The sequence below is a fragment of the Prionailurus viverrinus genome, chromosome B1, assembly GCF_022837055.1.
Source record: "Prionailurus viverrinus isolate Anna chromosome B1, UM_Priviv_1.0, whole genome shotgun sequence".
Classification (NCBI taxonomy): Eukaryota; Metazoa; Chordata; class Mammalia; order Carnivora; family Felidae; genus Prionailurus; species Prionailurus viverrinus.
Genome location: NC_062564.1, coordinates 74,805,198 through 74,825,404, shown reverse-complemented (window position 1 = coordinate 74,825,404; position 20,207 = coordinate 74,805,198). Strand labels below are relative to the sequence as shown.

The following is a 20,207-nucleotide window of genomic DNA, read 5'->3' as shown; positions in this document are numbered from 1 at the left end:
GTGAAAGCTAAGAATACCTTTAAATAGGGAAGAGTGTTTAATTAATGGGCTGGTTCATAAACTTTCAATTGAATTTTAAAAATCTCTGAAAGAAAAGCTAGTTTTTGTCCTTAAAATAATGTTTTTCTGTTGAAAGAGAGAGCCTTTCAACTGAAAGGCTTTGGGGGAGCCATTTGAGTTTCCAAATATATATATTTTATTCCAAACACACACACACACACACACACACACACACACACACACACACACACCTCTATTTAGAAAGCAGTTTTCTCAAAATTTTAGTAGAAAGGAACCGTAACAATTATCTTAATCTGTTTCTTCACTGTACTGCTATCCTGAACTCTATCCACTCTCAAAAATAGTTACTTAATCAGCATTGCCATGTGTCTGCCTGAAAAACCATCTCTCACTTGTCCCAAACTGAGTTCTTGATAGCCACATTTCCCCCTCCTCCACACTTGCCCTTCTCGTAGCCTTTGCCATATATCAGTGTGCGGTAGCTTTATGCTTTCAGTTGGTTGTTCAGGGCAAAACTCTTGGCACCTTCTTTGTCCTTGATCTCTCCCACAGCCTCATCTGTTGGCTTTATCTTCACAGTATATTGAGAATCCCACCTCTTCTCACTGCTTCCTCTGTTACCACCTTTGTCCAGGCCACCATTATCTCACCTGGGTTATTGCTGTAGTATTCTAACAGGTCTCTCTGCTTCTACCTTTGCATGTTTATTAAAGTAAATCAGATATTGTCATGTCTCTGCTCAGAATCTTCCAGTGCCTTCTCATCTCACTCAGAAAAGTAGCCACAGTCTCTATGATGACATCTAAGGTCCCACATTATCTAGCCCCCCCATTACTTACCTGACCACATCTCCTACCACACCCTTAATACAATGACCAGCCACACTGGCCTCCTTGCTGTTTCTCAAACATACTAAGCACACCATCCACCTTAGGACTAGAGTACTTGTTATTTCCTCTATCCAGAGTATTATTTATTCTTCTAGCCTCATTAGAAAACATAAAGTATCGGGGTGCCTGGGTGGCTCATTCGGTTAAGCATCTGACTTCAGCTCAGGTCATGATGAATTCGAGTCCTTCAAGTGAGCACGAGCCCCACTTTGGGTGAGTCCCGCTTCTCCCTCCTCCCCCCTCCCTCCTCCCTCCCCCCTCCCCCCCCTCCCTCCTCCCTCCCCCCTCCCCCACCTTGTGAACTCTCTCTCTCCCTTGCCCCTCACTGGCGCCCTCTCTCAAAAAAAAAAAGAAAACAAGAAAACTTAAAGTATCTTAAAGCTCACTCTCTCACTTCCTTTAGGTCTTTATTCAAATGTCACCTCAGACCTTTTCTAGCGTTCTGTTTACATTGCTGCACTCTGCCATATATGTATCTCATATTCCCCATTGCTTAATTTTTCTGTGTAACACATGCCATCATCTAACATACTGTATATTTTACTTACCTTGTTTCTCTTTCTTCTCGATAGAATATAAGCTTCTTGAGAGCAGAATTGTCTTTTTGTTGATTGCTTGCATTCCAGACCCTAGACTAGTGCCTGACAACAACAGACCCTTAGTAATATTTATTGAATGAATGAGCGTAAGTAACATTTTAGGTGTGGTGTTTTTTCTCTCTGAATATAAAAGGGGGATGACTAGTTCATTAGAGCACTGAATACTACAGATGCTCAGCAAAGTTATGATATACAGACAGACTTTATCTTTTGTAACCTTTCCCTTTTTTAATACTGTAAAGATGTTAAGTACATTCAAAAGAATGTTTAACATATAGGCAAAATATGAAGAATAACAGCAACAAAACAGCCATCCACCCACCACCCAGGTTAAGAAATGAAGCCTCCTCCATGCTTCCTCTTACTTCATCCTTCTTCTCCTCCCTCCAGAACCCCTATTCCGAACCCCTATTTTTTTGTTCCTGTTGGTTTTCTTTACAGTTTTGCCACCTGTGAATGTGTCATTCAGTCACACGTGTATTTCTGAACTCCGTATAAATGGAATCCTCCTATGGGTGTTCTTCTGCAGCTCGTTGTTTTGCTCTGTCTGATGTTCCCAAGATTCATCCACATGGATGCACGTGGCTGCAGTGCATTTATTTTCACTCCTATATAGTATCCCCACTGCGTGAAGAGACTGCAGTTTGTTTATCCATTCTCCTGTAAATACAAGCTTTAGTGTGTTTCCTTGTTCTTTAATGCTAAAAACAGTGCTGCTGTGAGCATAATTGTCCCTGTCTCATAAAACACAGGTGCAGATTTCTCTAGGGTGTATTCTTACAAGTTAAAACACTGTTTGGTGGGGTATATGCATCCTTCATGTTACGGATTAATGCCAAGTCGTTTTCAAATGTAGTTGTACGAATTTATACAACAATCAACAGTGGGCAAGAGTTTTAACTGTTTTAAGTTTTCTTAATGTAGAGGCTATAAAATGGCATCCCAGTGTCGCTGGGCGCAAGGGTGCCAGAGAGCCTGGTTCCGAGGGTCCCAAACAGACCAGGTTTGGCCACTCACTGCTGACAGAACCCAAAGGCAAGAGAGACCAGCGGTGGTGAAACAGAAAAAGAATTTATTTCAGTGAGGCCAGTACTGGGAAGACAATGTCTCAAAGACCGTCCTCCAAAGTGCTAGAAATACTTCTCCGTTTCTGTAAGGAAAATGTGGGACAAAGGGCGATGGGTTTGTACAGGTAGGCAGTAAAGGTCAAGTCAATCACTGTCTCGGGATGAGGCTCGTGGGGTCTTGCGGGCTCTCGGCAGTCCTTGTTGCTTGAGGCGATAGTTCTTGTTCCTCACTGGATGCCTTGCCCGCAGGGTATTGTGCCTGACTTAAGAGATAAGCTGGAAAGAACTTCGTCAATTAGAGATTTTGAGGTCAAAATGGAGATAGTTGAAGGCCTCTTTCATCAAGTTAGTTTTAATTTGAACTTTCCTGTTTTCTACTGAGGCTGGATATATTTTCAGATTTAATTGGCTGTCGCTGTTTCCTCCTCTGTGAAATACCCATCCACGTTATTTGTTCTTTTGGTTTGGGTTGCTTTTAGTTTGTCGAGTTCTTTACATTTTCTAGATACATAATCTTTGTCAGTACATGTAATGCAGATATATTTTCTCAGTTTGTAACTTGTCTTTTCACTGTCTTTGGATGAATAGAAACTCTGAATTTTAATGAATTTAATTTCTCAATCCTTTCTTTATGAGTTTTTAGTTTTGAAAAGTTCCTTCCAGGGCGCCTGGGTGGCTCAGGTTAAGCATCAGACTCTTGATCTTGGCTCAGGTCATGATCTGATCTCGCAGTTAGTGAGTTCGAGTTCCACATAGGGCTCTGCCAAAAGCATGGAGCCTACTTGAGATTCTCTTTCTTCCTCTCTCTCTCTGCCCCTGTCCCACTTGCACTGTAAACGTCTCTCTCTCTCTCTGTCTCTGTCTCTGTCTCTCTGTCTCTCTCTCTCTCTGTATGTGTGTGTCTTTCTCAAAATAAATTTAAAAAAAAAACATTAAAAACAAAAAAGTTCTTCCCTATCTAAGGTCATGTGGGGACTCTTCCACCCTCCGTTAAAACATACTGCTCTTGGAGCCCTCTTTTGACCACTCCTTCATAACCTGTTCTCCAGAAGAACAGGTGACTGAGAAGAGCTCAGTTTTTAAAAACATTTTTATGTAAATAGGAATCAAATGAGAGCTAAGCTGCAGTGCCTTATTTTGCTTATTTTTTGCTAGCTATAATTTTAATTGACCAATGTCTTACAAGAAAGAGATTTGGGGGGCGCCTGGCTAGCTTAGTCAGAAGGCCATGTGAGTCTTCATCTCGGGGTTGTAAGTTCAAGCTTCATGTTGAGTGTAGAGATTACTTAAATAAATAAAACTTAAAAAAAAAAAAAAAAGAAAGAGATTTGGTCCTGAAATTAAACTCTACCCATGTAAGGTGAACCCTGGTTATAACTTTAATTAGAATAATCTGACTTTTTCTTAGTACTTATGCAAATCAGTGTATCATTTTAAAGCTTGTTTTAAAAGCGATTGCAATGTAAAACTTTTCTGTCTAGACATGGAGAAAGGTCAATATGAATTTAGTAGAAGTCTGTATTAAGAATGTTTTAAACAAATTTTATATGTAATACTGTTAACTCAAATGGTGCTTACTGATGAATAATTTGGAAGAAGTGCCTCTGTGGTGCTTGAAAAATATGTTCATGTTAGAAGCACAGAATTGTGGGGTTGTAAATTGACCCTTTAAACTTCTGAGTTGTGGTGCCTTCCTCACTCAGTCAGTAGAGCATGCAACTCTTGATCTTGGGGTTGTAAGTTGGAGCCCCATGTTTGTAGAGATTACTTAAAAATAAAATCTTAAAAAAAAAAAAATTCTTGGGCACCTGGGTGGCTCAGTCGGTTAAATATCCGACTTTGGCTCAGGTCATGATCTCATACTTTGTGAGCTAAAGCCCCGCATCAGGCTCTGCGCCAACAACTCAGAGTCTGGAGCCCATTTCAGATTCTGTGTCTCCCTCTCTCTCTGTCCCTCTCCTGCTTGTTCTCTCGCTCAAAAATGAATAAATAAACATTTAAAAAAAAAATAGTTCTTCTGAGTGATCTGTCAAGCAGAGGAATTCCTTCTGCAGCATCCCTGGCTGTTTTCTGCCCTTGGATGGAAGGCCATGTCAAGGCAATCAGCGTTGATAAGCCAGCTGTGCCCCTGCACCTTTTTAACAAAATTTATTTGCTTAGCACACACCTTTTTTTTTTTTTTTTTTTCATCATGCTAGGATAAACTTCACATCCGTTTCTTCCTTTGGAAAGGAGAAAACTCTGTCTTCTTTTACACTCATAGCACTTTTCAAACACTCCTGACACCAGATGTGTGGGGTTTCTCCTACACCCAACTGATGCTCGATCCTGGACACCAGCTGGGTATCCTCCAGTTTGGTTCGGTTCTGACACTGCCCCCATCCCCTCCACCCTCAGACACCAGTTGCAAGTCAGGTTGCCACCTGTGCTTCTGACCGTACGTTGAAGGTTTCCACAACCTCTCAATTTGGGTCATGTGCTCAATTTGGGTCACAGAACTCAGGAAAACAGTTTACTTACTAGATAACCAGTTTATTACAAGGAAATATTGAAGGATACATATGAAGAGCCAGATAAAGAAGTACATAGGGGTCAAGGTCTGTAAAGTTCCTGAGCACAAGAGCCTATGTGCCCATAGAGTTGGGGGTGCCTCACTTTCTTAACATGTGGCTATATTCACCAACCCAGAACCTCTCCAAACCTCATACTTCAGAGATTTTTAAGGACTCTTCATTACATAGGAATCATTGATGAAATCATTGGCCATTGGTGAATTATTCAACCTGTAACCTCTATCTCCTCCCCAGAGGTTAGGGAGTGGAGCTGAAATTCCCACCCTGTAATCACAATTTAGTTCCCCTGACAACCAGCTCTTACCTCTGGTTTTCTAGGGGCTTTCCAGAAATCTCATTAACACAAAGTCAGGTATGATTAGAAAGTGATTGTTCCAAACAAAAGTCATTCCTCCCACCTGTATAGCTCTGGGGCTATTTCAGGAACAGGACACACACTAAATATTAGAACAAAAGTTGCTCCCTTCACTCTTACCACTTTGGAAATTACAAGGGTTTTAGGAGCTTTGTGCCAGAAATGAGGACTAAGACCAAGTATGTGTTTCTTAATGTTAAATCACAATATTACAGTCTTACTTCTTGCAAGTTCCAAATCAGTGGGTTCTAAATAAGTGAAATTTTACCAGGAAAAGTCCATGTCGTTTGAGGATTTGACTGTCTACTAGGTAAACTTAGATTCCACTGAAATTGAATGAGTACTTATTCTGTGTCAGACACTGTGCTAGGTAGTATCTCATTTCACTTAACCCTTTACAATAGCCCTGCAAATTCAGTTTGGTAATGGCATCCCTGATAAACGGATAAAGACCTTGGGCAGTGAAATTGGAAGTGACCTGTACCTGGTATCACAAAGAAAACTGGAAAGTAGTACAACTAAGATCGCCATATATGCTTTCTGATTCCAAAGCTCTTTAGGGTAATTCCTGTAAAGGAACAATACCAATAATGGGGATGTTGTACTTAATAATCTAAATGAGTAACAAGAGCAACCGGGTGGTTCAGTTGGTTGAGTGTCTGACCCCTGATTTTGGCTCAGGTCATGATCCCAGGGTCATTGGATGGAGCCCCAAATCAGGCTCCTCACTGAGCATGGAGCCTGCTTAAGATTCTCTCTCTCTCTCTCTCTCTCTCTCTCTCTCTCTCTCTTTCTTTCTCTCTCTCTCCATCCCTCTGCCCCTCTCCCCCACTCACTCACTTGCTCTCTCTCAAATAAAGAATAAATAGGGGCGCCTGGGTGGCTCAGTCAGTTAAGCATCCAGCTTCAGCTCAGGTCATGATCTCACATTCCATGAGTTTGAGACCCGCGACAGACTTTGTGCTGACAGCTCAGAGCCTGGAGCCTGTTTCAGATTCTCTGTCTCCCCCCTCTCTGCCCCTCCCTGCTCTGTCTCTCTCTGTCTCAAAAATAAATAAATAAACATTAAAAAAAAATTTATGAATAACAAATACAAATTTGGGGAAGCTGTGACCAGTATCAAACTATGCCTAATGCAATTGCTAGGTCTTCCTAGAAAATTGGAAGTAAAAGTTTTCAAAGATACCTATATTACATTTACTCCAAAAGTGCAATTAGATCTTGGGACTGGTTAGTAGCAGTATGCCTCTCTTGTTTGAATCTGTTTCCTAGCTGCTTTGTCTCCCATTTCTCTCATCTCCCAACTCCTAACCTCCCCAAGTACAGGCCTTTCTTCAGTTCCTTTATTTATCACCCAGCTTAGCCTTTCCTCTTTCTAAGCCTGTTCTCCCCCTTATTCATTGTGAGGAAGCTGCATTCTTAACCTTTTTCATAGATGTACCACTTATCTCTTATTGCATAACAAAATACCCAAAACTTAGTAGACTAGAACGGCGATGATTTATTATTTACCACAATTATGTGGGCTGGGTAGATGGGTTCTTCTGGCTTCACTTTCAGCTGGTAGGCCTGCTGGGGCACTGGGCATAGCAGAAATGACAGGTCCTCCTTGTGAGCTTCATGGAGAAAGGCTAGACTGCGCTTCCTCTCAAGGTGGAGGCAGTCCAGGAGGGCAAGCACTTGCTTATCAGGCCTCATTTTCTAGTATTACATGGCCAGGCTCATTTTCACTGCAGAAGGCTCTCCAAGGGTGTGGATGCGGAGAGGAGTAATTCTTTGGGGCCATCATGGTAACAATCCAATATAATCAAATACTTTGCTTACTTACTAAATTGCCTTTTAGAAACCTGCTTTCCGTATGATTATCCTGTTTCCTTAGTAGTTGCTCTTAGGTTGAGGCTCATCATCTTTTGAAATAGCCCTCATATCTCAAAACCAGAGGGCAGAGGAATTAGTGTTCTGTTCCAGGGTTCTCCTCCAGCCTTTCTGGAAAAAACCCTATTCTCCCAGGAGTGCCCTTTTTAAAAAAAAAAAAAAAAGTTAACCCAGGGTACTTGTACTGCCCATTTATCATACTGGCATTTTCTACTGCCCGTGTCTTACTATTCTTGTATTCTTGTATCCCTAGTACAGTGCCTGACACATGGTGTTAAATGTTTCATTGTTGTCCTTGTTGTACCCGGTACCAAAGGTTTTTATTTACAAAGGGTGCAGGCCTTAAAGGTCTGACCAGGTAAATGCAAGATGTACCTCTTTTAGTTTGTACAGACATTTTTTAGTTTTCATTGGTTCATGCTATCTGGTTCTCTTAAACTATATCCTTGCTAGAAATTTTTCTAATCTTTATCAGAAGGAAAGAAGAAATTTCTTTTGTTTTAAATAACTTTTAGATAAATCGGCAATGCCAGATGCCCTCCGGGTCTGAGAGTTAGCCCAACCTCTTCTCAAGGCTTGAGATACTAATTTCCTGGGATGTCAATCCTTATTTTTGTTTCTTACTTCCCTCCTCTCTTTCCCCACCCCCTAAGGTTATAAGCTCATAAGGGAGGGGATTTTTTCCTATTTCCCTAACACCTAAAACAGTGTGTGGTACATAGAAGGTAGTTAAGTAATAATAGTTGAGACGCATCTGGGTGGCTTAGTCCATTAAGCATCAGACTTCGGCTCAGGTCATGATCCCACGGCTGGTGAGTTCAAGTCTGCCTCGGGCTCTGTGCTGACAGCTTGGAACCTACAGCCTGCCTTGGATTCTGTGTCTCCCTCTCTCTCTGCCCCTCCCCCACTTGGGCTCTGTCTCTCCTTCTCTCTGAAAAATAAATAAACATTAAAAAAATTTTTTTTAATATTAGGTGAATAAATATATGACTAGAATAAAAAAACTAAGATATTTTGAGTAAACAGCAGTACTGAAAGTGTGCATGGTGCAGTCTCTGTGTTTTTAAATATTATGTATATGCCTAGAAAAATTCTCAAAGGAAACACAATAAAATGTTAATAGTGATTTTTGGGTGGCAGGGGAGGGGATAAGTGCCAAAAGTATGGATCAGAAGGTTTTACTTTATAATCTTGAGTGTGTTGTTTTTATAATATTTTAATTTTTAAATCAAGGCTTTACAAATCAAAAATATCCAATGTAAATGTTTGCATTGTGTCCTTTATTAAAGGTAAATGGATGAAGAAATAGCTAGAGAGACCATGCGTCTGTGTATAATAAAGTGAATGTAAATGTCATACCACATATAAAATGCCATATCCTATTTCTTCTTAGCATTTATATCAGATGTTTTTACATCATTAAAACTATTAAAGTTCTGGGGCGCCTGGGTGGCTCAGTCGGTTGAGCGTCCGACTACGGCTCAGGTCACGATCTCGCGGTTCGCGAGTTCGAGCCCCGCGTCGAGCTCTGGGCTGATGGCTCAGAGCCTGGAGCCTGCTTCCGATTCTGTGTCTCCCTCTCTCTCTGCCCCTCCCCCGTTCATGCTCTGTCTCTCTCTGTGTCAAAAATAAATAAACGTTAAAAAAATTAAAAAAAAAACTATTAAAGTTCAATCTTAATAAATATTGCATTAGCTGGGTAAGTCAGAGTGTATTTTATACTTTATTGTCGAGCACTTACAGTTATAAATGAGAGCTAAAGAAACACCTTTATTCATAAATCTTTGCAATCCTTTACTGATTTCTTTAATAAAGATTTACACAAGTAGCATTACTTGGTTAAAACATACTCTTGTTATCGTTAGAAACGCTAAGTATTTGAAAACATTGGAGAGTCATACGAACTTCAAGTAAATTGGCTTTTGGGCAACACTTGCTGCCACTTGGCTTGATTCTTTGCAGGGAACTGCAGTATTTCAAAGTATCTGACCTACTCAGTTTTATAGAAGATTTAGCCTTAATGATGTCCGTACTTGGTATATAACATATACTGTAGAGTAACTGTGTAATTTTCCCTCTTCAGTAGTTAATTTTGAATATACTTATTTTGAGGGGGGATTTAATAATATTTAATAATATTTTTAATTAATGCCCTCAATAATGTCTGAGTATGGTTCAGCTTCTTAAAATGACCTATTCCCTTTAGAGAAATTAAGAAGTCATCAAAGCCTTAGTGACCCTGCAAAGCAGCATACAGTTGGTGTGTGTGTGAAATACTTTGTCGCTATTAAAGCAGCTTTTCCTGATGAGAGATACACTATTTAGTTAGGACATGTAATAAGTCACCTTAAATTTCATTGCCATTGGTGTTAATGCTTGGTCTTGTAACTCTGCCCTGTTCACAGGTTAAGGTATTGCACAATCAGCTGGTCCTTTTCCACAATGCCATTGCCGCTTACTTTGCTGGGAATCAGAAGCAGCTTGAGCAGACGCTTAAACAGTTCCATATCAAATTGAAAACCCCTGGAGTGGATGCCCCATCTTGGCTTGAAGAACAGTAAAAGCATACCTGGAAAAAAAAAGTCACGTTGTTATATTTCTAAACAAACCTAATAAGAATTAAGCAGAGTTAGGTTAAGATTAGGGAAGGGGTGACCACAACCATTGTAGTGATTCTTGCACAAACAGCTTTAATTTTTCCCTTTTTCATACTTTAACAACTGAACTGTTAAATTTGATGGGAAGGTGGGTGATTTTAATGTAAACATAATTTCTATAATCTGAACACAGTAATTTTCCTTTTTGAGAAATCCTTTTGTATTGTGAGGGTTGATGGCTATTTCTGTAGTTTGAAAACATCTAATATAGATTTGCACTGACAAGATAAAAATTCAAGGTTTTTGGTCCTGGCAATGAGGGCCAGTTGTAACTTTTCCAAAGGGAGGTTTACATGATTTGTATCAACATCAGATATTTTATATATGAATATATTCAACATCTTTGAGAGATTCATTTTCATGTATTGTCTTAAAGAAAAAAGAAACTATTTTGCAGAGTAAAATTATATGGTGTTCCTGCAGCATCCACACAGAGGCAGCAGCTCTGATGAATGACTGATTGGCTTGTGGAGTTGTGGCAAATACCTTTTTAAAAATGAATCTGTACTATTGTATTTTTGTTTAGAGGGGTTTTTTTTTGTTTTTTTTTTTTTTGTTGTTGTTTGGTTTTTTTTTTTAAGACGCAGGAATCACACTGTCATTTCTGTGAGGCTTTAGAGCTTAAGAGTTTGCATCACCCAAAGTCATTGGGCAGTTATGTTAGCAACTTCTTTTGATTCACAATGAAACCTGCTTAAGAGATTTTTTTTTTTTTTTTTTTTTTGGCAGGTGGACTTGGAATAGAAACTCTTGATGGTTTCTAGAGTAGAAATCTGTGCTTAGAATGCTAGTTTTGGGGTAAATTCCATTTTGACAGAAGTGAATTCCTAGACAGCTTTCATGGACTTCCATATGTAACAATACCGGTTAAGCCTTAAATCACAGATATGTGCCTTCTCAGATACAATAATTCTCATTCAACCAATGTACATAATCCATAAAGAAACCCCTTTCAGATAATGTTTGACGTGTCTGTTCCTTCCTTGGAAAGGAACACCGTGTATCAGTGTTGGGTTTCTTTGTATTCGTTAAACCGTGTTTAAGGTTTATGGTAAAATCAACTTTTGAATTTGCTGTTTGGTGTTTCTTCATTCCTTTCGTGGAATGAGAAGATGGAGAAATATTTTTCATTTGAGCAATGAAAAGGTAATACGGGACAGTGCGGTGGTAACAAGAAAGGGGATTGGAAAGGCCAGTACTGTTTTAGTTGCTCAGCACTGTTGGTTGGTTTCATGTCATGTGGTTGACCTGTCTGCCGTGTGGTTCTATCAGTAATGTAAGCCTTTTAAATATAAGTTCCCTTGATTTTTGTCATAAACATAAATTAATATATCTTCATTTCTTTTGTGTTGAAATGAAGTACTTAAAATTACTGTTATACATGAACTTTGTGGACTGTAAGATTTGTTATATATGTTCAAATGCCTTTTAGCTGGCTTTTTAATTAATATGCCTGTTTCAGTGCTTAATATGTACAATGTAATGTGATTGTAAATCATAAGCCTATTTTAAATCATTCCTTCCTGTATATTTGTACTCTGAGAGAGCCTTATTTTATTCTTCCAGCAGAATTAATACTTGTGATAGTTCCTTTACATTCCCCAGAATGTGCCTCTGGTGTGAATTTTGTATTCTATTAAAAGTGTTTGCTGCAGTACCTTGTTTCTCTGTCTCTTCATGATTTAAGAAGCAACTCTTTGGAAATTCTGAGGACATATGTTTTGTCTTTTCCTGGCTTTAAGAAAAAACAACAAATAATTGGTTGATCTGTCACTTATAATTGCTTTTTTCTCAGTAAGTTATTCTTTTTCCTCAGTTGGAGCCCCTCTGGGGGGCAGAACATGTCCAGTCTTACCACATTTTGGAAACAATTTTAGTAGCTCCGGAATTAAGCAGTTTCAGGGACTGATGATTTTTTAGACTAAACTAAAAATGTCAGTGATTCTGAGCAGTGAGTAAATGTGCAAAAGAAAGAGTTAACATATTAGCCAGTGGTATATTAACTTGGTCAGGAAAGTAATTTATATTCATTGTAGAAAAAAATAGAAGATAACTTTAAAAAATTGAAGATAAAATAACTTCCCAAGTCCGTAAGTACTGCATGGGACCACCTAACTCCCCTGAAGTTAGAGACTCTTTAGTTCCCAGTTATTTATATTATAAGGTCTAGTTTGAATATTCTTTAACCTGCATGCATCCATTTTTGTCCTCTTACATAGTTATTTCCTTGAGTTCAATTCTTAGAAGTGAAGATGAGCCCTCAAAGTATAAATTCACTTTTAAGACTTTTAAGTAGTGCTGGTGGCTTTCAAGGAAGATTTTACCAGGAGCGCCTGGCTGGCTCGGTCAGTAGAGCATGAGACTCTTGATCTCAGGGTATGAGTTCAAGCTCCACACTGGGCGTGGAGTGTACGAAAAAGAAAAAATTAAGAGTTTACTTGGATAAAAATGGACTCAAATCAGGCAAGATCAAATTAGAAATGGTTAGGATCCCTCCACCAACAGGAACTAGGGAAAAGACATTTTAGAAGAGTGGAAAAAAAGCAAGGAAATGATTTGATTGGCTATAGCTGAAGCGTTGCCTTATTTAGGAAGGACTTGTTGACTATTTGTCATTATCCTTAGATTTTGATTTAACCTTGAGGTGTTTCAGGCTTAGGTTTTGGGTTGCTTATGTAGGCTACTAAGTCTTTAAAGCCACCTCAATCTAATGGCCTCCTTGTTTAATTTAATAGCCCCAAAGCTTCCAAATTGTAGGGCCCAGGAAGGACCAGGGCTTGTAGAAGCAATTTATCTGAAATCTGCTAGACTTTAAGAACCATCTTTTCCATATTCAAAGTGCACTGCACTAATAATGTTAGCCAAGCTTGTCCCATCAGAGTGTGAAACTAGATGCTTCCTTAGAGATGATCTGTTTAAGGTCTTTATTTTTATAGGTGAAGATATGAAGGCCCAAAGATACATTAAACTGGCTTAGACAACCCCCATTTCCAAGTGTAAGGCCAGGTAAGTTATTTGCAACTAAATATATGAATTTCCCTTTAAATCCTGCCATTTCAACTACATAATGAAATCAATGTGTCAAAAATGGCATTTCTTCTCCTCAAGTACAATGTGTATTAAAGGTCTTTTTGGTTCAAAAAATAATCCATTCACCCTAAAATAGATTCATATTAGGTGTATTTCATATATCTACAATATATTCCAATCTACTGATCTTAAAACTGTTATGAAAAAGAAATCATGTGAACCTGATAAGTGCTATATAAAGTAAAATTAGCATATTGGAAAGGCTACATGGAAGTGTCTTTCAATCATGGAATTGTTAATTTGAAGAATAATGTATCTACCTCAAAATGTGCCCAGTCTCCTTATTCCTTCACTGGAGATGACTGTAGATGTGAAAAATAAAAGCAAATGATCTAATAGTTCAGTGTAACATTTGTATATAATTTGTACTAATTTTTGTGAAGTATTAAGAATGCCTGTATTTTGTAATAATATTCCTAAATATCTTTTGCCAGATAGCTCTTTCCTTGAAACTTCCAGTTGCCTAGGAGACTTGAGACCATGTAAGATCCTTCACCACTCAATTCTAACCATATTTAGCCATTTAAAACATCTTCCACCTGTAAGACTGCAAATTTTTATATTGGCTCAGACTACCCAGTTGTGAATAAGCTACTTTCTAATCAAAAGGCAAGTTATATTTTGCATTGGCTCAAAGCTCTTCCAAGGGCCACAGGTTCTTTACTATTGTTACAATATAGCAAGACATGAAAGTAGACAACACAAACAACTTCCTTCTTTTTGAAGACTTTTATTAAATTCTATTCCAAAGGGGCACCTGGGTGGCTCAGTTATGCAGCCAACTCTTGGTTTTGGCTCAGGTCATGATCTCACAGTTCATGGGATAGAGCCCCACAATGGGCTCTGCACTGACAGCACAGAACCTGCTTGGGATACTCTCCCTCTCTCTCTGCTCCTCCCCCACTTCTGTGCACGTGCGTTCTCCCCCCCCCCCCCCAAATAAATAAACTTAGGAAAAAAGATGAATTCATACTCCATGTTCCCATTGAAGGTTTCCTGCTCAACAGGTTTCTGGCAGAAATGGGCCTTTATAATAAATTGCCAAGTGGTTTTCCTAAATGTACAGAAAACTGCAGTTCAGCTTTGTTTTGCAAAATGAAAGTTAACTCTTAGTAGTTTATATAAATGAAGTGAGAACTATTTGGTATTCTGGTGGTAACTCTGATATGGGAAGAGAAGACTATGGATACAAGGAAGGGAAATTAGACCCAGTCCAAGAACTGGGACTCTATTTCTGTGCAGTTAATTAGATTAATATCAGAGCTAGGAATTTCAGTGACATTTTTACAAATGAAACTTCCATAAAAAAACAAAACCACTGGGGCCCCTGGGCAGCTAGTCAGTTAAGCATCTGACTCTCGGGCCCACTTCGGGCTCTGTGCTGACAGTGAGGAGGCTGCTTGGGATTCTGTCTTGCCCAATCTCTCTGCACCTCCCCTGACCACGCAGTCTCTGTCTCTGTCAAAATAAATAAACTTAAAAAAAACCTTAAACATAAAAAAAGCCAAACACTTTTTTGTTTGTTTGTTTGGACCAAATCTAGGGTTTGTCATGAATATCCTCTGTAAAGGAATGTGAGCTTTCTGCAACCATGGTTGATCATTAATTGTTGATTCATAAGGATGATGAAAGGGACAAGATACCATTTTGTTGATCTCAGACAAAAGTAACTTTCCATGACTTAGACTTCCATATCGCTTTGCTTTTGTAAAGCAAAGGTGTATGTGTTTATATAAATACTTTAGGGATGAGGGGCACGTGGGTGACTCAGTTGGTTAAGCGTCCAACTCTTGGTTTCAGCTCAGGTCATAATCTCATAGTTGATGAGATCGAGTCCCCCCACCCCCTCCAAGCTAACAGCGTGGAGCCTGCTTGGGATTCTGTCTCTCCCTCTGCTTCTCCCCTGGATGTACACACTCTCTCTCTCAAAATAAATATTTAAAAAAATTTTTCGAAATGATGAAATTTTTAGAATAACAACATACCCAAATTATTTATATAATGTAACTTTATTTTTGTCTTCCCCCTAAATGATTTCTAATTCTATATTAGGAAGCTCTTTATGAAAACCTAGCTAAAGTTTTAGGCAGATAATTACAGTTCTTTCCTTTGAGGAGCATATACTTATTATGGCTAGACTCTAAGCTCTTAAGGAAGACACGGTGTATGTTTTCTTATTTACCCTGTGTTCCCAACTCCATGCATAATTCTTTCTAAGGAGCCATGTAATAAAAATTTGTTCAGTTTTTTTGATACAGAATTCAATGCAGGAAAGCATTTGGTGGTTGCACTGCCATTTCATTGGTAGGAGTTAACAAAGGCAGTATATGTATAACTTACTCTAAAATGTTAGGATGTTACATCAGATACTAGGATGTTTACAGAAGAATGGCCTGTTAAAAAATGTAGAAAGAGGGGCACCTGGGTGGCTCAGTCAGTTAAGCATCTGACTTTCGGCTCAGGTCGTGATCTCATAGTTCATGAGTTCGAGCCTGCATCAGGCTCTCTATCAGTGCAGAGCCTGCTTTGCTTTGGATCCTGTCTCCCTCTTTCTCTGCCCCTCCCCCACTTGCACATGCGTGTGTGCTGTCTCTCAAGTATAAACTTTTTTTTTAAATGTAGAAAGATTGGCAGAATTAGAAAAATCACCATTTTGCAGCCCCCACTTAATACTGATTCACACAGCAATCACCAATTGATGCTAAAACCATCAGATTGAAGGAAAACAGATTATGTCGTAACACCAAAGTATGACCTTACATACTACTCAATTTGCAAAGGAAAAAGTACCATTAATACGAGATTTGTGTTGGGGCACCTGGCTACCTCAGGTCAGTAGAGCACGTGACCCTTGATCTCGAGGTTGTAAATTCGAGCCCCACATTGGGTGTAGAGGTTACTTAAAAATAAAATCTCTTAAAAAATAAAAGATTTGTGCTTACCATCCAACTCAAGTGATCAAGTTAGCATCACTAGTAACCTGATAATCATGTGCCTCCAGATATAAGGCAATATAATTATGCAACATCACTCATGAGATATTCCTGTTGAAAGTGTTTAACCTAAGCCTACTCAAGCCTTTGCCCTTACTTCCAGTGTATAGAAAATAGAGGGGATTAAAATACAAGTGTAAATTACACCATGAGGAATCAATTGGACAAATCCAGAATCTGGAACATTCTACAAGATAATTAACTTGGTCTCTCCAAAACGTGAGCCACAAAAGAAAAAATATTTTAGAAATACTGTTATAAAATAAAAGACTTTATGGGGCACCTGGGTGGCTCAGTCCATTAAGCATCCGACTTCTGCTCAGGTCATGATCTCGCGATTCGTGAGTTCGAGCCCCTCATTGGGCTCTGCTGACAGCTGAAAGCCTGGAGCCTGCTTCGGATTCTGTGTCTCCCTCTCTCTCTGCACCTCCCCTGCTCTCACTCTCTCAAAAATAAATAAACATTAAAAAAAAGTTTTAAATAAAATACTTTAGATCACAGTTCAGAAAATAACTACAGAAGACGTTTGGGGAACAAGAACAATTCGAATGTATGTTTGATGCTAGTAGGGACTTTCTGTTTTTTTAGGTATGTTATATCTGTAGGTGAATAGCCTTACAGGAGATCCATGCCTAAAGCATTTAAAGAGAAGTGGCCTGATGCTTACAATTTACTTTTAAATGGCTCAGGAACAATATATACATTCATATGTACTTATGTATGTGGAAAGAAAGCTGGAGAGAAAGAGAAAAGGAAGAAGAGAAAGACGCTTTAAAGTAAATATGCCAGTATGTTAGCAATTGAAATAGATGGATGTGGGGGGGTTTGTTGTACCAGTCTTTTAACTCTTCCCGTTACAAATTTTTCATAATAAAAAAAAAATTATTAGGATATTTTGTCTAGAAATGCAGGTAGGATTCTGCCAAGTTTTCCCTCTTGCACCAGGGTGGCAATCAAGGGCTTATTTTGGTAAAGCCTATGATAACACTGGCTTCACTCCTGCAAATAACCAAATCCCTTCCCTAGCATGTGAAAGAAACTGGTTTGTATGTGGAAACACAGAAATGCAAGAAAGTGTAAAGTCGAACAAGTTTCTATTAGTAAGAATTAGGGCATGGGGCGCCTGGGTGGCGCAGTCGGTTAAGCGTCCGACTTCAGCCAGGTCACGATCTCGCGGTCTGTGAGTTCGAGCCCCGCGTCAGGCTCTGGGCTGATGGCTCAGAGCCTGGAGCCTGTTTCCGATTCTGTGTCTCCCTCTCTCTCTGCCCCTCCCCCGTTCATGCTCTGTCTCTCTCTGTCCCCCCAAAAAATAAATAAACGTTGAAAAAAAAATAAAAATAAAAATAAAAAAAAGAATTAGGGCAACTGAAGTAAGTAAGTAAGTAAGAAAAAGGGCAACTGAAGAGGCATAACTAGTTTAGGATATGAGGCTAGTTAGAAAAAGAAATCATGTAGGAAAATCTGCATTTCACTAAACTAGGTTCTTTTCTCTCCTTTTTCTCAGCTTTCTAAATAGCTATTTGAAACTAAGAGAAGTGAAGCCCCAAAATAAAACACTTTTTTTTTTCTTTTTTTAAGTAGGCTTCATGCCCAATGTGGAGCCCAGTGTGGGGCTTAAACTCACAACCCTGAGATCAAGACCTGGGCTGAGATCAAGAGTTGGATGGCTTGACCGACTTGAGCCACCCAGGTACCCCCCAAACAAAACACTTTTATTTTAGCTTAAAACCAATGTTTTCTACTGTCTCAATTTCCCCGCCCCCCCTTCTCATAAATAAGTATATACTACTATTCCATACTGCTACTCTGGATTTCTTAAAACGTAGCTGATTATATAGTTCATTTATTGTAACAACTTAGACTGCTTAAAATAAATTATACTTGTACATTGATAATTTCTAATAAGTTATTTTCAATCTATAAAGCTATTTTATGAGCTGGCCAACTTTTTCCTAATGCACACCTCTTAAATTAATAAAATAGCTTAAATCTTTAAAGAATTCCCCAAATAAATAATGGATGTTTACATTGTTCTCAAATCCTCCGTTTCCTGTTCCCTCACCCCTCCCCTCCCTTAGGTCAAAACGCAGAAAATGTTGCGGATTGAAATTTTCTAACTAGTTTACCTCAATAATAGGAGCAGCAAAAAGCCCAGATGATGTTTTGAGAACTGAGTTTTACCATGGCAATGGTTATTATAATAATCACTGGTACAATCAAGTGAGTCGAAAAAAAGTTTAAGTAAGTTTAAGTGTAAGTTTAAACGGTCATGAGTATTTGCTGAAGGACCAGTCTGCTTACCCATGTTGACTTTTCCTCACCTGATTCCACTAATACCCTCCAGAGGTCCAGATGGTCCTTGAAGTGGGTCTAACAATTTCTTCTTGCACTGATGTTGACCATCAGACAAGGCCAGACCTTTAGTTTATCATTTAGATTTCGTATAGATTTTAAAAATATATATTTTTATATTCTCTAAAATGTATTTATCTAAAAGCCTCCCTATATTTTCTTTGTAAAGTTTGGTTAACATTTTCCTTCAATTAAGCCAGCCAAAAACTAAAAGAAATTGGTAAGAAATTGCAAATGAATAGCTACAAGTCCAACTATAGATGATAGATAGATACACACATATCATAAATATACCCACATACATATACACATATACACACATATATATGTTTAGAGAGAGAGAGAGATTGATAACTTGCCTAAACTGCCAATGGAAGAGAAAGTATAAAAGCTTCATAGCAGACTCTAGTCTTAACTTGCCTCTTTGTCCTTTTAAAAAATTACAGTGACATAATAAGAGTCATTGTGCTGTCTTTGCTTTTCAAGCTTTTGGAGTCACTATTTGTGCTCATGACTACAGCAATGAAAACGAGTCTTTTTTTCCCCAAGACACAAGTAGCCTCAGTTCAAGCCACTCCAGACTTCCTTGCCAGTGACCTTAACACTGACCTTGACTTACTTATTCTAGGAAGAACTCTTTCTGTTTAGTCCTTTTAGCTCATTTTTATGTGGATTTCTGTTCACTCATAATGAGCTGAGATCACCCAATTAATTAAGAAAAACTTCATGATTAATTAAATTACTAGTGTGCTGACTTTTCATTGTTTGAGTATCTCTTTTCCTTACAGTAGCCTCTTTGAAATCCTGTACACACAGCCTAGGGAAGCAGTTTACCCACGCAGTGACAGAGCCAGACAGCTGGCTTACCTGGGCATGCTTAGTCTCTTCTCTAAGAGTGAAATCCGGAATCCACAGCTCAGTGGTTCTCCTGAGAGAAGGAGAGGATCCAAGCTTCATGCTTTGATTCCCAGTCCTCTGTATCTGATTTCAGAAGCCAGAACTCAATCCCAATCAGTCTTCTCCACAAACCATGTCAGAGCTGGAAGTGTTTTTCATTCGGGCCCCAGCCACATGGCTTTCTGTGGATCGTCAACATGTCTTTGGAGAGGTTTCGCGTGACTGGCCCATGCGTGTCTCCATGTCTTTGGTTCCCCATAAAATGTTACCATAGCTGGCCGTTCTCTCTGTGAGCTCTTACATCCTGCTTCAAAGAACTTGATCTGGTGGATTCCTTTCTGGATTAGGGAAGCCTCTTGAGGACAGAATGTTTGTGTGGCTCTCCCTGTGCCTTGTGTACAAAAAGCATTCAGTTTTGTCAGTAATGGCGATTATCATTGGTGGAGCCTCTCACTTTGAAGGATGAGGCCCACTCGTGTCATTTACTGGTGATGAGGCCCAAGTGTAGTTGACAGACACTGCGACCAACCATTGTCAGAGTTTTGACAGTATGTGCCATGGGATATAAAGATTAATAAAACAGCCCTGCTCTCAAACATTTTTTAAAAAAATTTTTATGTTTATTTATTTTTGACAGAGAGACAGAGCACAAGAGGGGGAGGGGCAGAGAGAGAAGGAGACACAGAATCTGAAGCAGGCTCTAGGCTCCAAGCTGTCAGCACAGAGCCCGATGAGGGGCTTGAACTCATGAACGGTGAGATCATGACCTGAGCCAAAGCCGGACACTTAACCGACTGAGCCACCCAGGTGCCCCTCAAACTTTTTGATTTAATGGGGA

The 20,207-nt window shown here is 39.1% G+C and overlaps 1 protein-coding gene across 3 annotated transcripts in view; it reads left to right on the top strand.

The window, feature by feature from the left end:
• Nucleotides 1-11,694, top strand: part of ARFIP1 (ADP ribosylation factor interacting protein 1) — a 135,317-nt gene extending 123,623 nt beyond the window's left edge. For all 3 annotated transcript variants that reach the window (XM_047855866.1, XM_047855868.1, XM_047855870.1), the window contains one exon: nucleotides 9,786-11,694. In XM_047855866.1, coding sequence (XP_047711822.1) covers nucleotides 9,786-9,941 — 156 coding nt within the window. In that variant the 3' untranslated portion in view covers nucleotides 9,942-11,694. The remainder of the gene's footprint in view (nucleotides 1-9,785) is intronic.
• Nucleotides 11,695-20,207: the final 8,513 nt, after the last annotated feature.